General features: G+C 44.4%; 1 protein-coding gene and 1 pseudogene across 1 annotated transcript; one reads left to right on the top strand and one right to left on the bottom strand.

Annotated features, from left to right (window-relative positions):
- The first annotated feature begins 2,706 nt into the window (after nt 1-2,706).
- LOC106302919 (pectinesterase 3-like) lies at nt 2,707-7,698 on the top strand. Its single transcript, XM_013739318.1, has 2 exons — nt 2,707-3,001; nt 7,313-7,698. Exons 1-2 carry the CDS (start codon nt 2,707-2,709, stop codon nt 7,696-7,698), a joined length of 681 nt encoding a protein of 226 aa, XP_013594772.1.
- Nucleotides 7,699-7,874: 176 nt separating this feature from the next.
- Nucleotides 7,875-17,309, bottom strand: part of LOC106334834 — a 20,212-nt pseudogene continuing 10,777 nt past the window's right edge.

Raw genomic sequence — 17,309 nt, 5'->3', positions numbered from 1 at the left:
TCTTCTCTCTTTCTCGAGTTGCTTCATCATCATCAAGAAATTTGGAAAGGAAGACTCTTTCAATGTTCTCCCAGCTGGTTAGAGATCATGGCTGCAGTTGACCAAACCAACTAAATGCATCCCAGAGATAGAATAGGGAAAAATCTTGCAGATCATGTGGTATTCAGACACCTCATGTTGCTCACTCCTTGACACTAGATCTTCAAGCTCTTCGATATGGTTTATGGAATCTTTGTGAGGAAGATTTTGGAAGGGGTCTTGACCTACCCAATCATACCATTCTCGGCTCAGATCAAAGTCAGTCATCTCAGCAACAACAATCACATCAGGGATCACAACACCCTGTGAGCATTAATCAATTTTCATGTGATGTCGCCAGTGCGACCTTCTTTGTCTCTTAACATCTCATTTCATCAACTTTAAGTATGACCACTTCGACCTTCTCTGTCTCCACACAAGTAGTGTCGGGATGAATAGAGCCCAGATGAACAGTGTCGAGATGAACAGTAATGCAGTGAATAGTGTTGTGGTGTATAGTGTCGCTGTGAACAGCGTCGATCGTCGCGGGATGAATAGTGTCGATCGACGCGGGATGAATAGGGTCGTTCGACATCAGATGAACAGTGTCCTTTGACACAGGATGAATAGTATTCTGACGAACAGTGTTCGGGTGAACGGTGCTTGGTTCAAGCTGTCGATTGGTGCTGCTTGGAGGGTGTCGATCGATAATTCCCTTGTAGCTTACGGATCGTGCGTGAATCATCAGACTACTTCTTTGAAGAACCCAAAAATCCTCTCTTCATCGTTTTTGGTACTGAGATATATACCTGAAACATAAGAAAAAAATGTATGTTAATTAACTAATATAGAAAAACCTAGACAAAATCAAACAAATTGAGTCTAATGAAGATCCAAGCTCCCCGGCAACGGCACCAAATTTGATATCACTCAAATTACCCTAAGGAGTGACTTTTACTCTCTCAAATAAAAGGTACAAATGTAGTACTTAGGGATCGAATCCCTAGAGAGCGTGGGCACACAATAAACTCAATCAATCACGATTAAGCTAGACTAATAAATTATAACGCAGTAAATATAACAAGCAGTTGAATAAGGTAGTTGTTCGGTAAACAATAGTTAGTCTGTTTGATGGAAGGATGGTTGCTAGTTATAGGGTTTTAGGCAATCAAGATAATATAGATATAGAATGCAAACAGTATGTGATGACAATCCTAGAACTCGATTCTAATGAAAAGATATCCAGCTTTCGCATGCGAGTCTTATCGTGACTAAGTCCAGTATCTCAGCTGTCGCTTGTTGATATTGATCCAGCGTCGATCGATGCTATTGAGTTAGCGTCAATCGATGCTTCCTTAGGCAAGCGTTATCAATGGTTCTTTAGGCAAGCGTTATCGATCTGATCGAATTGTTCACTAAGCTTTCTAAATCAGTTTTCGCTTGTTTCAAACAATTCTAGCTCAAGAGAATTAATTCATCTAATAGACCATGATATCGCGTGCGCCGAATTATCCTAAGTTCGGGTTTCTAGTTCGTGAATGTAGAACACAAGCAGTAAGAACAATTATATTGAAGGATATCTAATTATCACCCTAACAATTCTATAGTTTTAGCTAATCCATCAAGAACCTTAATTAATCCTAAACCTAGCAGGTGGATTTATTCAAACATGATAGTTGTCACAAAAAAACCATAGATAAATAGAAATCAATAATGAAACCACATGAGTTCCATGAGGACTCTGAAGGAGTTCCTCTCTTCTCTCCTAACCTAAGAGAAAGCCTAAAACAATAGAATAGAAAATATAGAAAGCGTAGCCGTCAACAATGGCTTAGAAACACACATAAATAGATTTTGAGTCGTCCAAAGGCATCTTGGTAATTTCTGGTTGCTTATGGGCTTTAGTCAGTCTTAAAATATACTCGGCCCACGTTCTGGCATTACCGTCGATCGACACCAAGGCTGTGTCATTGATCGACGTTCCCATCTCCTCGACAGTTTTCTCTCGTGAGACAGACTGACAAAAGATCAGATTAATCTCACCATAGGAAGGTATCCTTAACATCTGACACGTCTGTACAGTTTTGTACAGTTTTGTACCTCAAAAGGCTTCAAAATCACCAAAGTTCTCCAAAACGTACCTGAACCTGAAAACACTTTAAAACATACTCCAAACCCATATAATATACTCTAAAACACTCATATACCATAGTTAAAGATGGATAAAATCCATAGTATCATGCAACCTAACAAAAAAATCCCGAAAATTTACAACTTAGAATAAAGAAGAGTGAATCTATGGGCATTGATTGTAACTTTGAACCCTTAAAATAAAACAATCAATACATTACTGTCATCTTCTTACTCTAATCATGATCTTATTCTTATCATAACTTCGCTCGAATCTCAAATGTAATATTGAAAACTTGTTAGGCAACTGAAGCAATATTGAAAACAATCAAGTAGAAGAATAAGAGAGAGAGAAATAAGAAAGAGAGAGAGAGAGAGAGAGAGAGAGAGAGAGAGATGCAGTAAGAAGACGTGAGAGTCAGGGTTTCGTTGCGGGGCTGCTTCCAGTGTCCACATTTGACTATTTATTGTTGACTTTCGAAATGTCCAAATCCCAAATCGCCCAAGACGACATTCACATCTTTTTCGACCAAACCCTACCGCAGTTGTCGTGTTCAAATGGAGTTGATCAACACCTTGAAAGGTTACGACGAAGTATCCGACCCAGAAAACCAGATTCCTTCTCCACTTCCCAAACCACCTTCCCGTAAAACCTTAATCGCCATTGTTTCCATCATATCCCTCCTCTTGATCCTCGCCTTAACTGCCGGAGCTTTCACTCGTCGTTCACACAACCTTCCCATCTCTTCCAAGCCGCTCAAAGCAGTCCGTGCCGTGACTCATTACCCAGAGACCTGCTTCAACGCCTTATCTTCATCCCTCGAAGGAAAACTCAACCCTGAATCAATCCTCGAGCTCTGAAGGACCCTAAGATCGGATTACTCGACTGGGTCTGGTTTGGATATGAACTCCAGATGGAGAATTGGTGGATTGAAGGGTCACAAGAAGGTTGCGGAAGGCCTCCGGTATTCCCGACTTCAGTTGGTGCTTGATATGACTCACAAGTCCACCAAAAGAAGGGTCTCTAGTCGTTGCATGATATGACTCACAAGTCCAACGATTTTGAGGAATGTTTACTTGGATATGACTCACCAAGAAACAAAGAAAAGTTTTACAAAGAACAAAGAGTTTCAACTCAAAACAAAGAGGAAAACAATCTATTATTTCAAGTGAAAGGGATTACATACTTATACTACTTTGTAGTCAAAAGAAATAAAGAAGAATGTGTGAAATCAAGACATAGAAAATACAACATTGACTACATCTGGTCAAAGCATGGAAAAAGGAGAAGACTAGTCAAGATGTCTATTCGGCTCCTGTCCAGATTCATCCGAGCTGGCTGTGTCCAAGGCGGAAAGGATCAACACATGGGCGGGGCGATCAGCAAGGGCCGCGGGATGTTCTGCAAAGGCCGCGGGACGTTCTGATCGGACAAGTTGCGTTCTAATGTGGCCCAAGTCTTCTGAGAACTTAAGGATCCTTGCCTTAGAGAAATATCCAAAGGAGAAGTCCATGATCGGATCGAACAAGGAGGCGAGATCATCAGCACAGTCGCGGGTGCATGCGGTACGAGCCAAACGGGCCAAAAGAGAGAAGCTATGGTCTGAATCAGAATTGGCTCGTCCTAAGTTGATTCTGGTTTGACCATCAGCCTTAGCTTGTGAAGTTGGATGGGAAAGGCAAGCTCCAGTAAGTTCAGATTGGTCATCCGGCCATGGTTCCAGCCAAATCTCCTTTCCGCATGTATGCGGGACGGTCCAGTACACTACACGGTCAGTCTGTCCGGTACGGTGAAAAACATGAACCTCAGTTGAAATGTTCAAAACGTCCTGAACTCCATGCTGAGCTGGTTCCATGTACTGATCTGTGGACTGCGGCACATCATTCCCTACCTCTTCAAAAGGATTTGTCCTCAAATCCATTGTACCTATATCAAAAGGAAATAAATCAGATACAAAAGAATTAAAATTCAAGGGAAATTCAATGAATGAAAAGATTGGACAGAAACTTCCTTGGAGTTTTGAAGTCGTTTTCATCAAGTAATTCCAAGTTCTTTGGCGACCATCATTGCTTGCTCTCCTTGGGAAATGATCATGCTTATCCTGTTCATTCAAAAAACTAGAGAAACCAAATCAAATCTGATAAAGAAATAATCAAAGGGTTTCTCTATCCTTAAGACATCAAAAACATGATCCAAACTCTTAGGATACTCATCAAAGAATGTGTTGTAAACCAAGATGACATCAAAGCTCAAGACAACATAATTTTTAAGCAATGATCTCAACACAAGCCAAGGTATATCAGTTTCAACACACAAGATATCAAGCTTCAAAATAGATTCATCAGCACAAATAAAAGTAGAAGTTTTGAAAGTACCTCCGGGTTCTTGGCTGAATGAAAAAGGTTGTGCTGTCTTTGGTCTTGCCGGTTTTGGTGGATGGATCATAACTTCATAATTCCATGGCCATTTCTCCTGATTTCGGTCTTTATGAGAAGCTGAGAGATCCATATTGAACCCTAAGATCGGTTTTGGCTCAAGCTGATTCTTTCCCGGGCCTGAATCTCCTTTAGAAGTCTGGTACTCGCGGATAGACGGACTGGAGAACCTCAGGTTTGAAAAACTCATAACTCCTTCCTCCGTGAAGATTTTCATGCGATTCCAAGCCTCAGTGAATCCTTGGTGAGTTGGCCTTCCAGGGAAATTGGATTTATGATAAAATACCTTCTTAATGTCGATATATTCTCCCTGGACTGAACCTCTGTCGCTGGCATTTCCAAAGTAGCCGGTTTGAACAACTATGCTTCTACAAATCTCAAGCTGTTGGGAATTGTCAATGCTTTCACTTTTCTGAGGCTGAACCTGTTTTTCCTGGATACTCAAAACACAAAATTTCTCTTGAAATTCAGAAGACAAAGGGGCAGGAGTTGTGCCGGGATCAAAGCTTAGATGACTCTCCATAGCGATGGATGTGATGCTTGTTGTTTCTTCATCAAAGACTGGACCTGGCTCGTCCTCCTCATCAAAGATAGGACCTAGATCCTCATCCAAAGGTTTTCTAGAGTCAAGACGTGGTCCTTGATGTGGATAGTCCAGTGGTTCTTCCTCAAAAACCTGTGGAGACAAAACAAGACTACTCGGATGCTCCGGTTGCAAAACGGTTAGTTCCACAATAGCTTGTTCATTATCAATCATAAGCTCAGATTCAGAAGAAGGAAAATCACACTTTTTCTCACAAATCATCAATCTTTCAATTGGTTCTTCATCATATTCATCATAGATGGGTAAAGAATCTGAAATATCTTTCAACTCCTCAACATGGGTTTCAGATTTACCTTTGGATTTCTTGCTGATGAATAAGGATGGCTTAGCTACAGGTGCACGTGTGGATGTGCTCTTCTTATGGGTCTGGTTGACGTCCTTGAGGGTTTTCACCACTTCCTCCACAAAGTTATCACAAAACTCTTGGACATCAAACTGAAGCAAACGCCTCTTTGGATCAGCTTCACCTTTGGACGACTTGGACTGCTCTTTGCACCTCCGGTCTGGCACCTTATATGGTTTTCTAAGGGTTGGCATTTCCTGCATAGTAACAAACTCATCAAAAACGTTCAACAAGTTTTGAGATGAAGAATGAAAATTAGCCTGTCGTTGGTATTTCTCTTGGCTAGTCTCCTTGAGAAGGCCAAACATCTTATCCTGAAAATTCTCAACACAAAAGATTAGCAGATAAAAATCCTCACTCTCTCAAGTGTTTGATCCTGACCCACACAAGTGTTTCTCTCAGATTTTTTGGTGATCACACACAAGTTTCTACTCAATGTTCTAAGAGAACAAATCAAAGAATCCCAATGTGCAAATCCAAGCAAACAAAAGGGAATTTTTTTCCAGATAGAAAGATAAAAGATTTTTGGTTTTGGAATCCGTTTTAACTACCTCAAAGACTGGATTTCTCCTCAGCCAGCAGGCTTTCTCTTCCACCACCAATCCCCAAATGAAAAACTTTTCGAATTCTCTCTTTTTTTTTTATATGTAGATCTTTTTTTTTTTTATAGATAGAGGATGGTAATGAGGGGCCCGGATTCAAGATAGATAGAAATAAGAAAGTGTTTATGAAGAAATGGAAGATGAGAAGATGGAATGATTTAGACGATACCAAACGAGCGGCTCTGATACCACTTGAAGGACCCTAAGATCGGATTACTCGACTGGATCTGGTTTGGATATGAACTCCGGATGGAAAACTGGTGGATTGAAGGGTCGTATGAAGGTTGCGGAAGGCCTCCGATATTCCCGACTTCAGTTGGTGCTTGATATGACTCACAAGTCCACCAAAAGAAGAGTCTCTAGTCGTTTTTTGATATGACTCACAAGTCCAACGATTTTGAGGAATGTTTACTTGGATATGACTCACCAAGAAACAAAGAAAAGTTCTACAAAGAACAAAGAGTTTCAACTCAAAACAAAGGGGAAAACAATCTATTATTTCAAGTGAAAGGGATTACATACTTATACTACTTTCTATTCAAAAGAAATAAAGAAGAATGTGTGAAATCAAGACATAGAAAATACAACATTGACTAGATGTCTGTTCGGCTCCTGTCCAGATTCATCCGAGCTGGTTGTGTCCAAGGCGGAAAGGATCAGCACATGGGCGGGGCGATCAGCAAGGGCCGCGGGACGTTCTGCAAAGGCCGCGGGACGTTCTGATCGGATAAGTTGTGTTCTAACGTGGCCAAGTCTTCTGAGAGCTTAAGGATCCTTGCCTTAGAGAAATAACCAAAGAAGAAGTCCATGATCGGATCGAACAAGGAGGCGAGATCATCAGCACAGTCGCGGGTGCATGCGGTACGAGCCAAACGGGCCAAAAGAGAGAAGATATGGTCTGAATCGGAATTGGCTTGTCCTAAGTTGATTCTGGTTTGTCCATCAGCCTTAGCTTGTGAAGTTGGACGGGAAAGTCAAGCTCCAGTACGTTCAGATTGGTCATCCGGCCATGGTTCCAGCCAAAGCTACTTTCCGGATGTATGCGGGACGGTCCAGTACAATGCACGGTCAGTCTGTCCGGTACGGTGAAAAACATGAAACTTGGTTGAAATTTTCAGAACGTCCTGAACTCCATGCTGAGCTGGTTCCATGTACTGATCTGTGGACTGCAGCACATCAAGCTCTCACTTCGAGTCGCTTCTAAGAAGGTATCCAACCTCTCCGTGTCTTTCCGATCTATCAACGATATGCCTGAGGAAACGGTGGTTGGTGACTACGTGAAGCTGTACGCGGACGCGGTGAGTCAACTGAACGAGTCGATATCAAAGTTCAAGAGGGAAAAGAAGAATGGAGGGAACTGGTTGACGAAGAGGGTCGTCGGAGATGTTAAGACTTGGATCAGCGCCGCCATGACTGACGACGAGACTTGCTCTGATGGGCTTGAGGAAATGGGAACAGTTGTGGGTAACGAGATCAAGAAAGAGATGTTTACGGTGAATCAGATGATGAGTATTAGCTTGGCCATTGTTAGTCAAATGAAGAAACTTCTCATTATTTTTCACTGATTCAAACAGAAACCCAAATCAAAAGGTTCCAACTTTTATTGTTTTTCTATGTCAATTTCTAAACCATAAGTGTGTAATTTGATCAGAGATGTATCAAACTTGTCGTATTCTACATTGAACCCCTTTGCTTTGATCAAGTTAGAGGTTGTTGGTCAGTCTCTAGTTAAAGGCTTACATCAAAACGAGCTTCTTCGTCTCTTTGTCTTGTCTACTTCTTTCTTGGTTGCGTCCATCAACTGCAAAAAGAAAAAAAAAAGCATTGGAATCATATATCTAAATAAGATTAGCAAATGTTTTCATACAAAAAAAGTGTGACTGTATAAATCTTCAGAGTAAGGTACCTGACCACCTCTTCTAAACATTTTATCTTATCTGCATCGGCATGCGCCTTTAAGACCGCAGCTTCAAGTTGTTTTGTTTCTCGGGTAAGCTTCTCCACCTGAGTAGTATATACATGTCTTCATCTACAAAGTTATATACATGGTTTAAAATGGTGGGGACTAACCTGAATGCTTTGAGTACTGATATTTCCTGGTTAAGGCACTGATTCGATTTCTTTGTCCCTTCTTGCAGCAACTCTGTATCTGCAATGTCGGTGTTGAAGTCTGCAGCAACGGAATCAACAGGGTTTTATTTTGTCGACAAAGGAAACAACTCAACAGAACCTCTACGTGAAAACGGGAGACCACAAGTCACCGAGTGTCTTACCAGAGAAGACGATATGTGGCTTCCTCCTGATGTTTTAAGATCATGAATCTTGGATTATCGGAAGAAATCAAATGAATCCACCCTAAGAAGCTGACGCTGAGGTGTTGTGCCAATGGCATCCATCTCGTTAATGCTAGATGATAGACGTGCGTTTGAAAACCTGGCACTGCTCGCCGGGGTTTCTAAATATTCTCTGGCACCTTCGAGTTTGATATAGCAGTCATCGTACACACGGTAAGGCCTGTTCGTCTTGGGAGCCATGGCTGCTGCTAAGGACTTTTTGCTAGCGCATGAGACACTCCCACAGTTGTAACAGTTGTGGAGCTTTCTCATGCAGTTAAACGGATGACCTTATTGGTTTGTGAAGACAAATGGTTGCTGTGTAGTTAGAACCGCACACCACTCTCTTCACTTGTTAACCTTTCAAAGCTCTCACAAGAGTTGGCATGCGTCTATATTTAGTGTCTCCGTGCCCGAGCTGTCCGTTTGATCCTCTCCCCCATGTGTAAACCTCAGCTTTCGAGTTTAAAACAGCGATATGGTGAAACCCGCAAGCCACTTTTTGGACAAAACTCTTTCCTAGACCTCCCTCAATGCAAGAAGGAGCTCTCACGACATTGTGGTGGCTAGGATCAAGAACCCCATTGCACTAACTTGTCCTAATGCAGAGAGAGCAACAGTAATGTTCTGTCCACAAGGCTAGTTGTATCCAGCGTAGTTATTACACAAGATGGGATTAGTCTAGACTCTTTGTTATCATCATGTCCGAGTTTCTCATCCTCTCCATCACCCCACACAAAGAGTTTTCCCGATGACGTGGCCTCACCGGAAACACTGACAACAGAAGCTGAATGCCAAACGCCACAAGCTATCATTATTGTTCTGCGGCCACTTAGCGTCTCGACTTCTCTCGGTATCAGGGCCGGTCCTGGCCAAGGTGGAAGAAACATTTGCCTAAAGCCCACAAAATTTTTAAAACAATTTATATACAAAAAGATTTCTAAATTTGTAAAAAAAAAAATTTAGATCCCCAAATTATTTAAATCCTTCTTAAATCGTCTATAACACCTAAAATCTCAGGACCTGCTTTGCTCGATACGCTTGTGTTAACACGATCTGTAAGACCCGATCCTGGATTCTTCAACCCAACTAGACCGCGGCTTACTTAACAATTCCATTCAGTTTGATTCTTTTATTTCCGAATTCAAGTGCTATATTTTTTCTAAGTATTTTTCAGTGTTCTGAGGTTCATCCATTCTAACTTAGACAATCAGATTCATATAAGAGCAAATCAATATTTTATAGATAATAAAATAGATCCATACATCATTCATTCGTTCATCATACTTAATTTGCACACTAGGCTATCATAAATTCACAACAAGCACAATAGGTTACAAGTACTTCACATCTATCAACAAAGACCCAATCACCACACATCTTCCCACGGCTGGAGTCCTCACAGTCCCTTTCCTTTACAACGGTCCAAGTCTGTACCTGGAACCACAATTACAACACACAAGCATATGATTAGATATCTTAACACAAAGATCTATCATTGCATGGCTGGTTCGACATCTAAGCATACAAACGGCTCATCAGGCCCAAGTCTGGCCAATTTCGAAAGTGCTCCAAAAACTAATTAAAATTCATGACAATTCATTATAAATCCTAACTAAGAGAATGGTCAAGTCAGATTTCACAGAACCGGTCTCGATCCTATAGATCTCGACCACGGACAGCCAAACCGGCCAAACTGACCATCTCTAATCAATTCGATAAAACTCATTAAAAACCATGATAATTCATGATAAATCCCAACTAAGAGATTGGTCAAGTCAGAATTTATCAATTCAGTCTTGATCATATAGATCTCGACCATGATCAGTCCGACCAAGGCCATGGACATCATTCATGAACCGGCCAAGGCCTTTGTTCAGTGCCATCAAGTCTGATTAACCATATTCTTCCAGATTATAAGTTGAAGTAATCAGAAAGTGGGAATGAGTGTAACCAACAAAACAGATCGGACCATAGACTCGGTCGGATCAACCACCGTCTATGTCCAATGGTTTGCGAACCACACCACGAACCTTAGGAGTCCGTTCTCCAGGTGCCAAGTCCTTCTCCTTCTCCTTCTCTTTCTGTCTGGTATCCATCCTGCTTCACACAGTCACGGTTTGGTCGGATCAGATCAAGCACCACCACACACGGTTGCTCTTCAAGTCGCCGGCCACTCTCTTTCTCTTTTGTCTCACGATTTCTTCAGGACTTTTCCTAGGAAAAATGATGCCCGAAATCGACCACAAGGGTCTGTATTTATAGAGAGAGGGACTGGTAACTGCTCTGGCCGATCGGTTACAAAGGATTGGCCAAGGAGATGCCACTTGTCCCCTTGTACCTTTTCGCCCAAAATCGCTCAGAACAGCTCCACATGGAAACCAACTCCCCCAGGCCTTTGTCTCATTGCCTGGTTCAGCCAAGATCGCACCTGGTCTCTTCGTCCCACACGGACCATCGGGACGGCTCGGCCCCAACTGCTCCCCTGGCAGTTCCCACACGGAAACCAACTCCCCCAGGCCTTTGTCTCATTGCCTGGTTCAGCCAAGATCGCACCTGGACTCTTCGTCCCACACGGACCATTGGGACGGCTCGGTAACCGCTCGGACCCGGCCACACTGGTCTGGACCGGAACACTCCGCCAAGCTGAGGTGAGCTGATTGCCAACCGTCCCCAGCTGAGTGAGCTAGTCAATCAGCTCCCGTGAGCTGAACAACACTGAGTGAGCTGATACCACACTCTCTTGAGCTGATTGAGCTTGACCCGGACCTCGTCCAGCTACCGGATCACTCTTCCAGCTCTAAACAACTTGTCTCCATCGTATCCAGGTTAAGTCTCAGCTGTCTGACATCCTTAACCATTAATTTGGACCATGGCATGCTTTTCTCAAGGGCAGATGACCTGATCAGTGCATTGCCTCGCGCCACAGTCCGTCCGGACGATCCTATCTAGGATCGGGGACATGACAAGTCTCCCCCACTAACAATGGATTCGTCCTCGAATCCAAGTCAAGGGTTGTATCAGGAAGGAACTGACCGTACCACTCCGGATACTCAGCCTTCATCCTTGCCTCCATTTCCCAAGTGATGACGTCCTTACCATTGAACTCCGACACCACTTTTGATCATGGGAACCATTTTTTTTCTCATTGCCTTCTCTGTCCGATCCACGATTCGAACCGGCCTAGTCACCAAGGTTAAGTTCTTACCAAGATCAGCAGGAATCTCAGGCAACACAATGTCTTGGTCCGTCAGACACTTTCGGAGTTGGAATACATGGAACACATTGTGAAATGCATCCATGGCCGATGGCAAGTTCAACTTGTATGCCACCCTCTCTATGATCCTGAACGGACCCAAATACCTAGGATCCAGTTTCCTCCTCCCACAAACCCTGGTCATACCCTTGAACGTGATCATCTTGAGATACACCAGATCATCAACCTCGAATTCAAGATGTTTCCTACGCCTGTCCGCATAGCTCTTCTGGCGGTCTTGCGCCTCTTTCATCTTTTCGTTGACCATCCTGATCTTATCAGTGGTCTCTTCCACAATCTCAGGACCCAACATACTACGCTCCCCCACTTGGGTCCAGCATAGAGGTGTCCGGCAAGGTCTTCCATACAATGCCTCATATGGCGACATGCCAATGCTTGTGTGGAAGCTGTTGTTGTAAGTAAACTCCACCAAAGGCAAGTGTTTCTCCCAAGACTCTCCCCAGTCCAAGACACACGCCCTCAGCATATCCTCCAAAGTTTGGATTGTCCTTTCCGACTGTCCATCCGTTTGCGGATGATATGTTGTACTCATGTTTACTCTGGTACCCAAGGCCTTTTGGAAAGCCTGCCAGAAGTAAGAAGTAAACTTGGATCTCTATCCGAGACAATTCTTGCTGGAACACCATGCAACCGCACTACCTCATCCAAGTAGATCCGCACAATCTGGTCTACACCATCTCCTTTGCGGATGGCCAGAAAGTGTGCAGACTTGGTCAAGCGATCAACCACAACCCATACCGCATCCTTCCGGTTCCGGGTAGTGGGAGGTCACAAAATCCATGGTGATGTGATCCCACTTCCACTCCGGTATGGGTAAGTTCTGAAGCAGACCCCTGGGAACCTGATGCTCTGCTTTCACGAGTTGACAGGTTGGACACTTAGCCACCCACTCAGCCACATCAGTTTTTATCCTCACCAAATGATAATACCTCTTCAGATCCCTATACTTCTTGTTCAACCCTGGGTGAACAGAAAACTTACACTTATGAGCTTGTCTCATAATCTCCTCCTTCAGTTCCTTATCATTAGGAACACTAATCCTTCCATTGACCAAGATGGTACCATTGCTTGCCGTCTGGTACTCCGTCTTGTCATTGGTAGCAACCTTCTTGAGGTTCTCGTCCAAGCCTTGTGCTTGACGAATCCTTGTAAGTAGATCGGCCTGGTCCACTGCCTCCAACCCCAATGGCTCATCATGGCTAACTAGGGTGTTGAGATGCAATGATCGCACCATCCCTTCCAACTCATCAGCCTCCCTTTCAGCCGATACCTCTGCTCTCCTGCGGCTCAATGCATCTGCCACAAGGTTAGCCTTTCCTGGATGGTAAGCTATGTCCAGATCATAATTTGCAACAAACTCCATCCACCTCCTCTGCCTAAGGTTCAAGTCAGGATGAGTGAAAATATACTTCAGGCTCTTATGGTCCGTGAGTATCTGTACCTTAGCACCATACAGATACAATATCCATATTTTCAAAGCAAACACCACAGCCGCCATCATCAGGTCGTGGGTTGGGTAATTGCCTTCATGCTTTCTCAACTGTCGTGAAGCATAGGCTATCACCTTCCCGTGCTGTGTCATGACGCATCCCAGTCCAGTGATTGATGCATCAGTATATACCACGTAAGGCTGATCCGCCTCAGTCAACGCCAGGACCGGTGCGCTGGTCAACATGTCCTTCAGGACTGTGAAACTCTTCTCACATGCCTCAGACCAAGCAAACCTCACGTCCTTGCCTGTCAGTTGTGTCATAGGTTGAGCTATGCTCGAGAACCCCTTGACAAACTTCCGGTAATAGCCGGCCAGCCCCAAGAAGCTTCTTACTTCCGTAGCATTCTTTGGCTGCGGCCACTCCTGTATACACTTGATCTTCTCTTGATCAACGGACACACCTTGATCAGACACAATGTGCCCAAGGAATCCAATACTCCTTTGCCAGAAGCTGCACTTGCTTAACTTCGCATAGAGCTTCTCCTCCCTCAAGCGTCCCAGCACTGCCCGAAGATGCTTCTCATGGTCCTCCTTTGTCTTGGGGTACACGAGTATATCATCAATGAAGATGATCACAAACTAGTCCAAGTACTCTCGGAATACACCATTCATCATCTTCATAAAGGTAGCCGGTGCATTGGTCAGTCCAAATGGCATGACCACAAACTCGTAGTGGCCGTACCGAGTCTGGAACGCCGTCTTCTTCACATCACTTGGCTCGATTGGAATCTGATGATATCCAGAGGCCAAGTCAATCTTGGAGAACCACTTAGCTCAACGGAGTTGATCCAACAACTCATCCATCCGAGGCAATGGGTACTTGTTCTTCACAGTGACCCGGTTCAGCCCCCGATAATCAATACACAACCTGAAGCTTCCATCCTTCTTCTTCACAAAGAGGACTGGGGCTCCCCAAGGTGATACACTAGGACGTATAAATCCCTTATCCAACAACTCCTCAAGTTGTTTCTTCAGCTCGGCCATTTCGGCAGGAGCCATGCGGTAGGGACTTTTTGACATTGGGGCCGTCCCTGGTTCCAGTTCTATTATGAATGGGTCAGCCCTATCAGGGGGAATGCCCTGTAGCGCCCGAAACACATCCTCGAACTCACTGACCAGCAGGATCCCGTCCGGTTCACCACCCCCAAGGACCTCCTTAGTGGTAATGGTAGCCAAATAGGCTTCACAACCATTCTCAAGCATCCGTTCCGCTCTGACTGCTGACACCACTATATTTCCAGGGATCGGACATAGGCCTTGGAAGCTAACCGGGGATTCACAACCCATCTCAAACTGCACCCTTCCACGGCGACAGTTAAGGGTGGCTCTATGCTCTCCAAGCCAGTCCATACCTAAGATCACTTCTTGATTCTTTAGGTGGACAACAATCAGATCCGCAGGCATTACCCTGTCTTTGATCACAACCGGAATCCCCTGAATCCGCCCTAATGAATGCATCTGTTGGCCACCAGCTGCATTCACTATGCAGGGTTCATCCTCAGTTCCTACCCGGAACAAACCCTTTCCGATCATTCCTGGGCTCACAAAACTATGTGTAGCACTAGTATCGAAAAGTACATGTGTTTCCACACCACCAATACTCAAGGTCCCTACACAAGGTCCATTCAAAGTATCTAACCATCCTAGGTTCCTTACCATGCAATTCTATTGATTGAAAAGAATAAGTCAAGAGTTTTTACCAGTGATCGCCTTGAACGGTCCAGCCTCATCTGCGTCCTTAGATAACTCATACACCCTTGGTGTGGAGGACTGACCCCGGTTCTGGCTCGGCTTGCTTGCCTCTCCACGGCTCTTGTCCTGACCACCCTGTGACTTGGGACAGTCCCTACGGAGATGTCCGGCCTTGCCACAGCCATGGCAGTGAAAGGTACCACCACAACCCAAACCATGTCCCTGGCCTTGCTCTGGTCCCGGACAGTCCCGAGCTGCATGATCCATCTTACCACAACGAGTACAAGCCCCCCATGGCTCTCCAGCACTTGCCTCCATGGCGTCTTCCACACTTAGAGCACTCTGGCCTACCACTTGAGGTTTTACCCTCTTCACCCGTGTCTCTCTTTCTCTTCCGGTCACCACCAGATCCACTAGAAGCCGCGTGACTTCTAGACTTCACCTTTGCCTCATCAGCAAGGTTAGTCTCAAGGATTGCCATCCTCTCCACCAACTCAGACACAGTGCGGAAGGTGCAGACCGAGCAGTAGGTCTTGAGTTCGGCTCTCAAGCCCCGGATGAACATGCGGACCTGTACTGCCTCATCCTCCAACTCCCTTCCCACAAACCTCCTGAGCCAGTTGAACTCCTCTTCATACTCACGAACTGTCTTGCGGCCTTGGGTCAAGTCCAAGAACTTAGACTCCAAACGATCCCACGCCTCTGCATGAAAGTACTTGTGGTTGAACTCAACCTCAAAGTCATCAAAACGCTCAATGGTGCCATTGGTACGCTTGTCGAGTGCCAACCACCAGTTGTGAGCATCACCTTCCAAGAAGTGAACAGCTATGTCCTTCCTGTACTCACCAGGACAGTGAGTAGAGCGGGAGTTACGTACCAATCTGCTCCACTCGTCTGCCTCAATGGGATCAACACTTCCAGCAAAGTGTTTGGTCCCTAGCTTGGAGACACGCTCCAAAATCCTCAGGTAATCAACCTTGTCCGCCACTCTGTCCGGTGGATCAATCTCCACCACTTCAGCCACTGATCTCAAACGTCCACCAGTAGCTTGTTGAGCTGCACGAACCGGAGGAGTAACCTGACCCACAAAGGAATTCACAAAAGGTGTGAACGCCTGGGTTAGAGTCACCATTTGTGCACCCATGAGCTTCATAGCCTCCAGCACATCCTTTATGGACGGCTCTGCCACTTCCACATCCGGACCGGTTTCATCATCAACCGTAGTACCAGTGGGGTTAAGACCAACCCGTTCTTCAGTATGGGAAGTTTCCCCTTGTTGTCCCTGGTCCTGGTCACGCTGATCCCCAACGTTCTCCACCTGAACCTCAGTTGGAAGGATTGGTCCCTGCGGCAATCCGGCTTCAGTGTTAACCGTCCCCAACTGGGTTGGCAACACCTGAGTCTGATTGACTCCAACAGCCTCAACATTTCCGGATGCTCCAGCAGCCTCCTTTCCTTTCTTTGACTTCCTCTTAGTACCCTTAGGATTCAAAACACACACAAAGGTTAGTTCATAACAGAAAACCAAAACCTCAAATCAATCCTAAGTTTAACCAATCAAGCAGTCAATACTAGTAAACAAACAACCTTACCGCGAGTCTCAACAGCCGGATGTGTGGTGATCCCAATAACCCAAACAAATCCTAGAATCAAGCATGCTCTGATACCAATTTGTAAGACCCGATCCTAGATTCCTAAACCCAACCAGACCGCGGCTTACTTAACAATTCCATTCAGTTTGATTCCTTTATTTCCGAATTCAAGTGCTATATTTTTTCTAAGTATTTTTCAGTGTTCTGAGGTTCATCCATTCTAACTTAGACAATTAGATTCATATAAGAGCAAATCGATATTTTATAGATAATAAAATAGATCCATACATCATTCATTTGTTCATCATACTTAAGTTGCACACTAGGCTATCATAAATTCACAACAAGCACAATAGGTTACAAGTACTTCACATCTATCAACAAAGACCCAATCACCACACATCTTCCCACGGCTGGAGTCCTCACAGTCCCTTTCCTTTACCACGGTCCAAGTCTGTACCTGGAACCACTATTACAACAGACAAGCATATGATCAGATATCTTAACACAAAGATCTATCATTGCATGGCTGATTCTACATCTAAGCATACAAACGGCTCATCAGGCCCAAGTCTGGCCAATTTTGAAAAGTGCTCCAAAAACTAATTAAAATTCATGACAATTCATGATAAATCCTAACTAAGAGAATGGTCAAGTCAGATTTCACAGAACCGGTCTCGATCTTATAGATCTCGACCACAGACAACCAAACCGGCCAAACTGACCATCTCTAATCAATTCGATAAAACTCATTAAAAACCATGATAATTCATGATAAATCCCAACTAAG

This window comes from Brassica oleracea, chromosome C1 (genome assembly GCF_000695525.1).
Source record: "Brassica oleracea var. oleracea cultivar TO1000 chromosome C1, BOL, whole genome shotgun sequence".
Lineage (NCBI taxonomy): Eukaryota > Viridiplantae > Streptophyta > Magnoliopsida > Brassicales > Brassicaceae > Brassica > Brassica oleracea.
Note: the sequence above shows the minus strand (reverse complement) of the source record. Positions and strands in the feature narration are given on the sequence as shown.

What these genes read in the sequence shown, in the direction of transcription:
- LOC106302919 (XM_013739318.1), top strand. Translation starts at nt 2,707, where the DNA reads ATGGAGTTGATCAACACCTTGAAAGGTTACGACGAAGTATCCGACCCA. An exon ending in CAACCCTGAATCAATCCTCG is followed by an intron (nt 3,002 to 7,312) that starts AGCTCTGAAGGA and finishes TGCAGCACATCA; the next exon opens with AGCTCTCACTTCGAGTCGCT.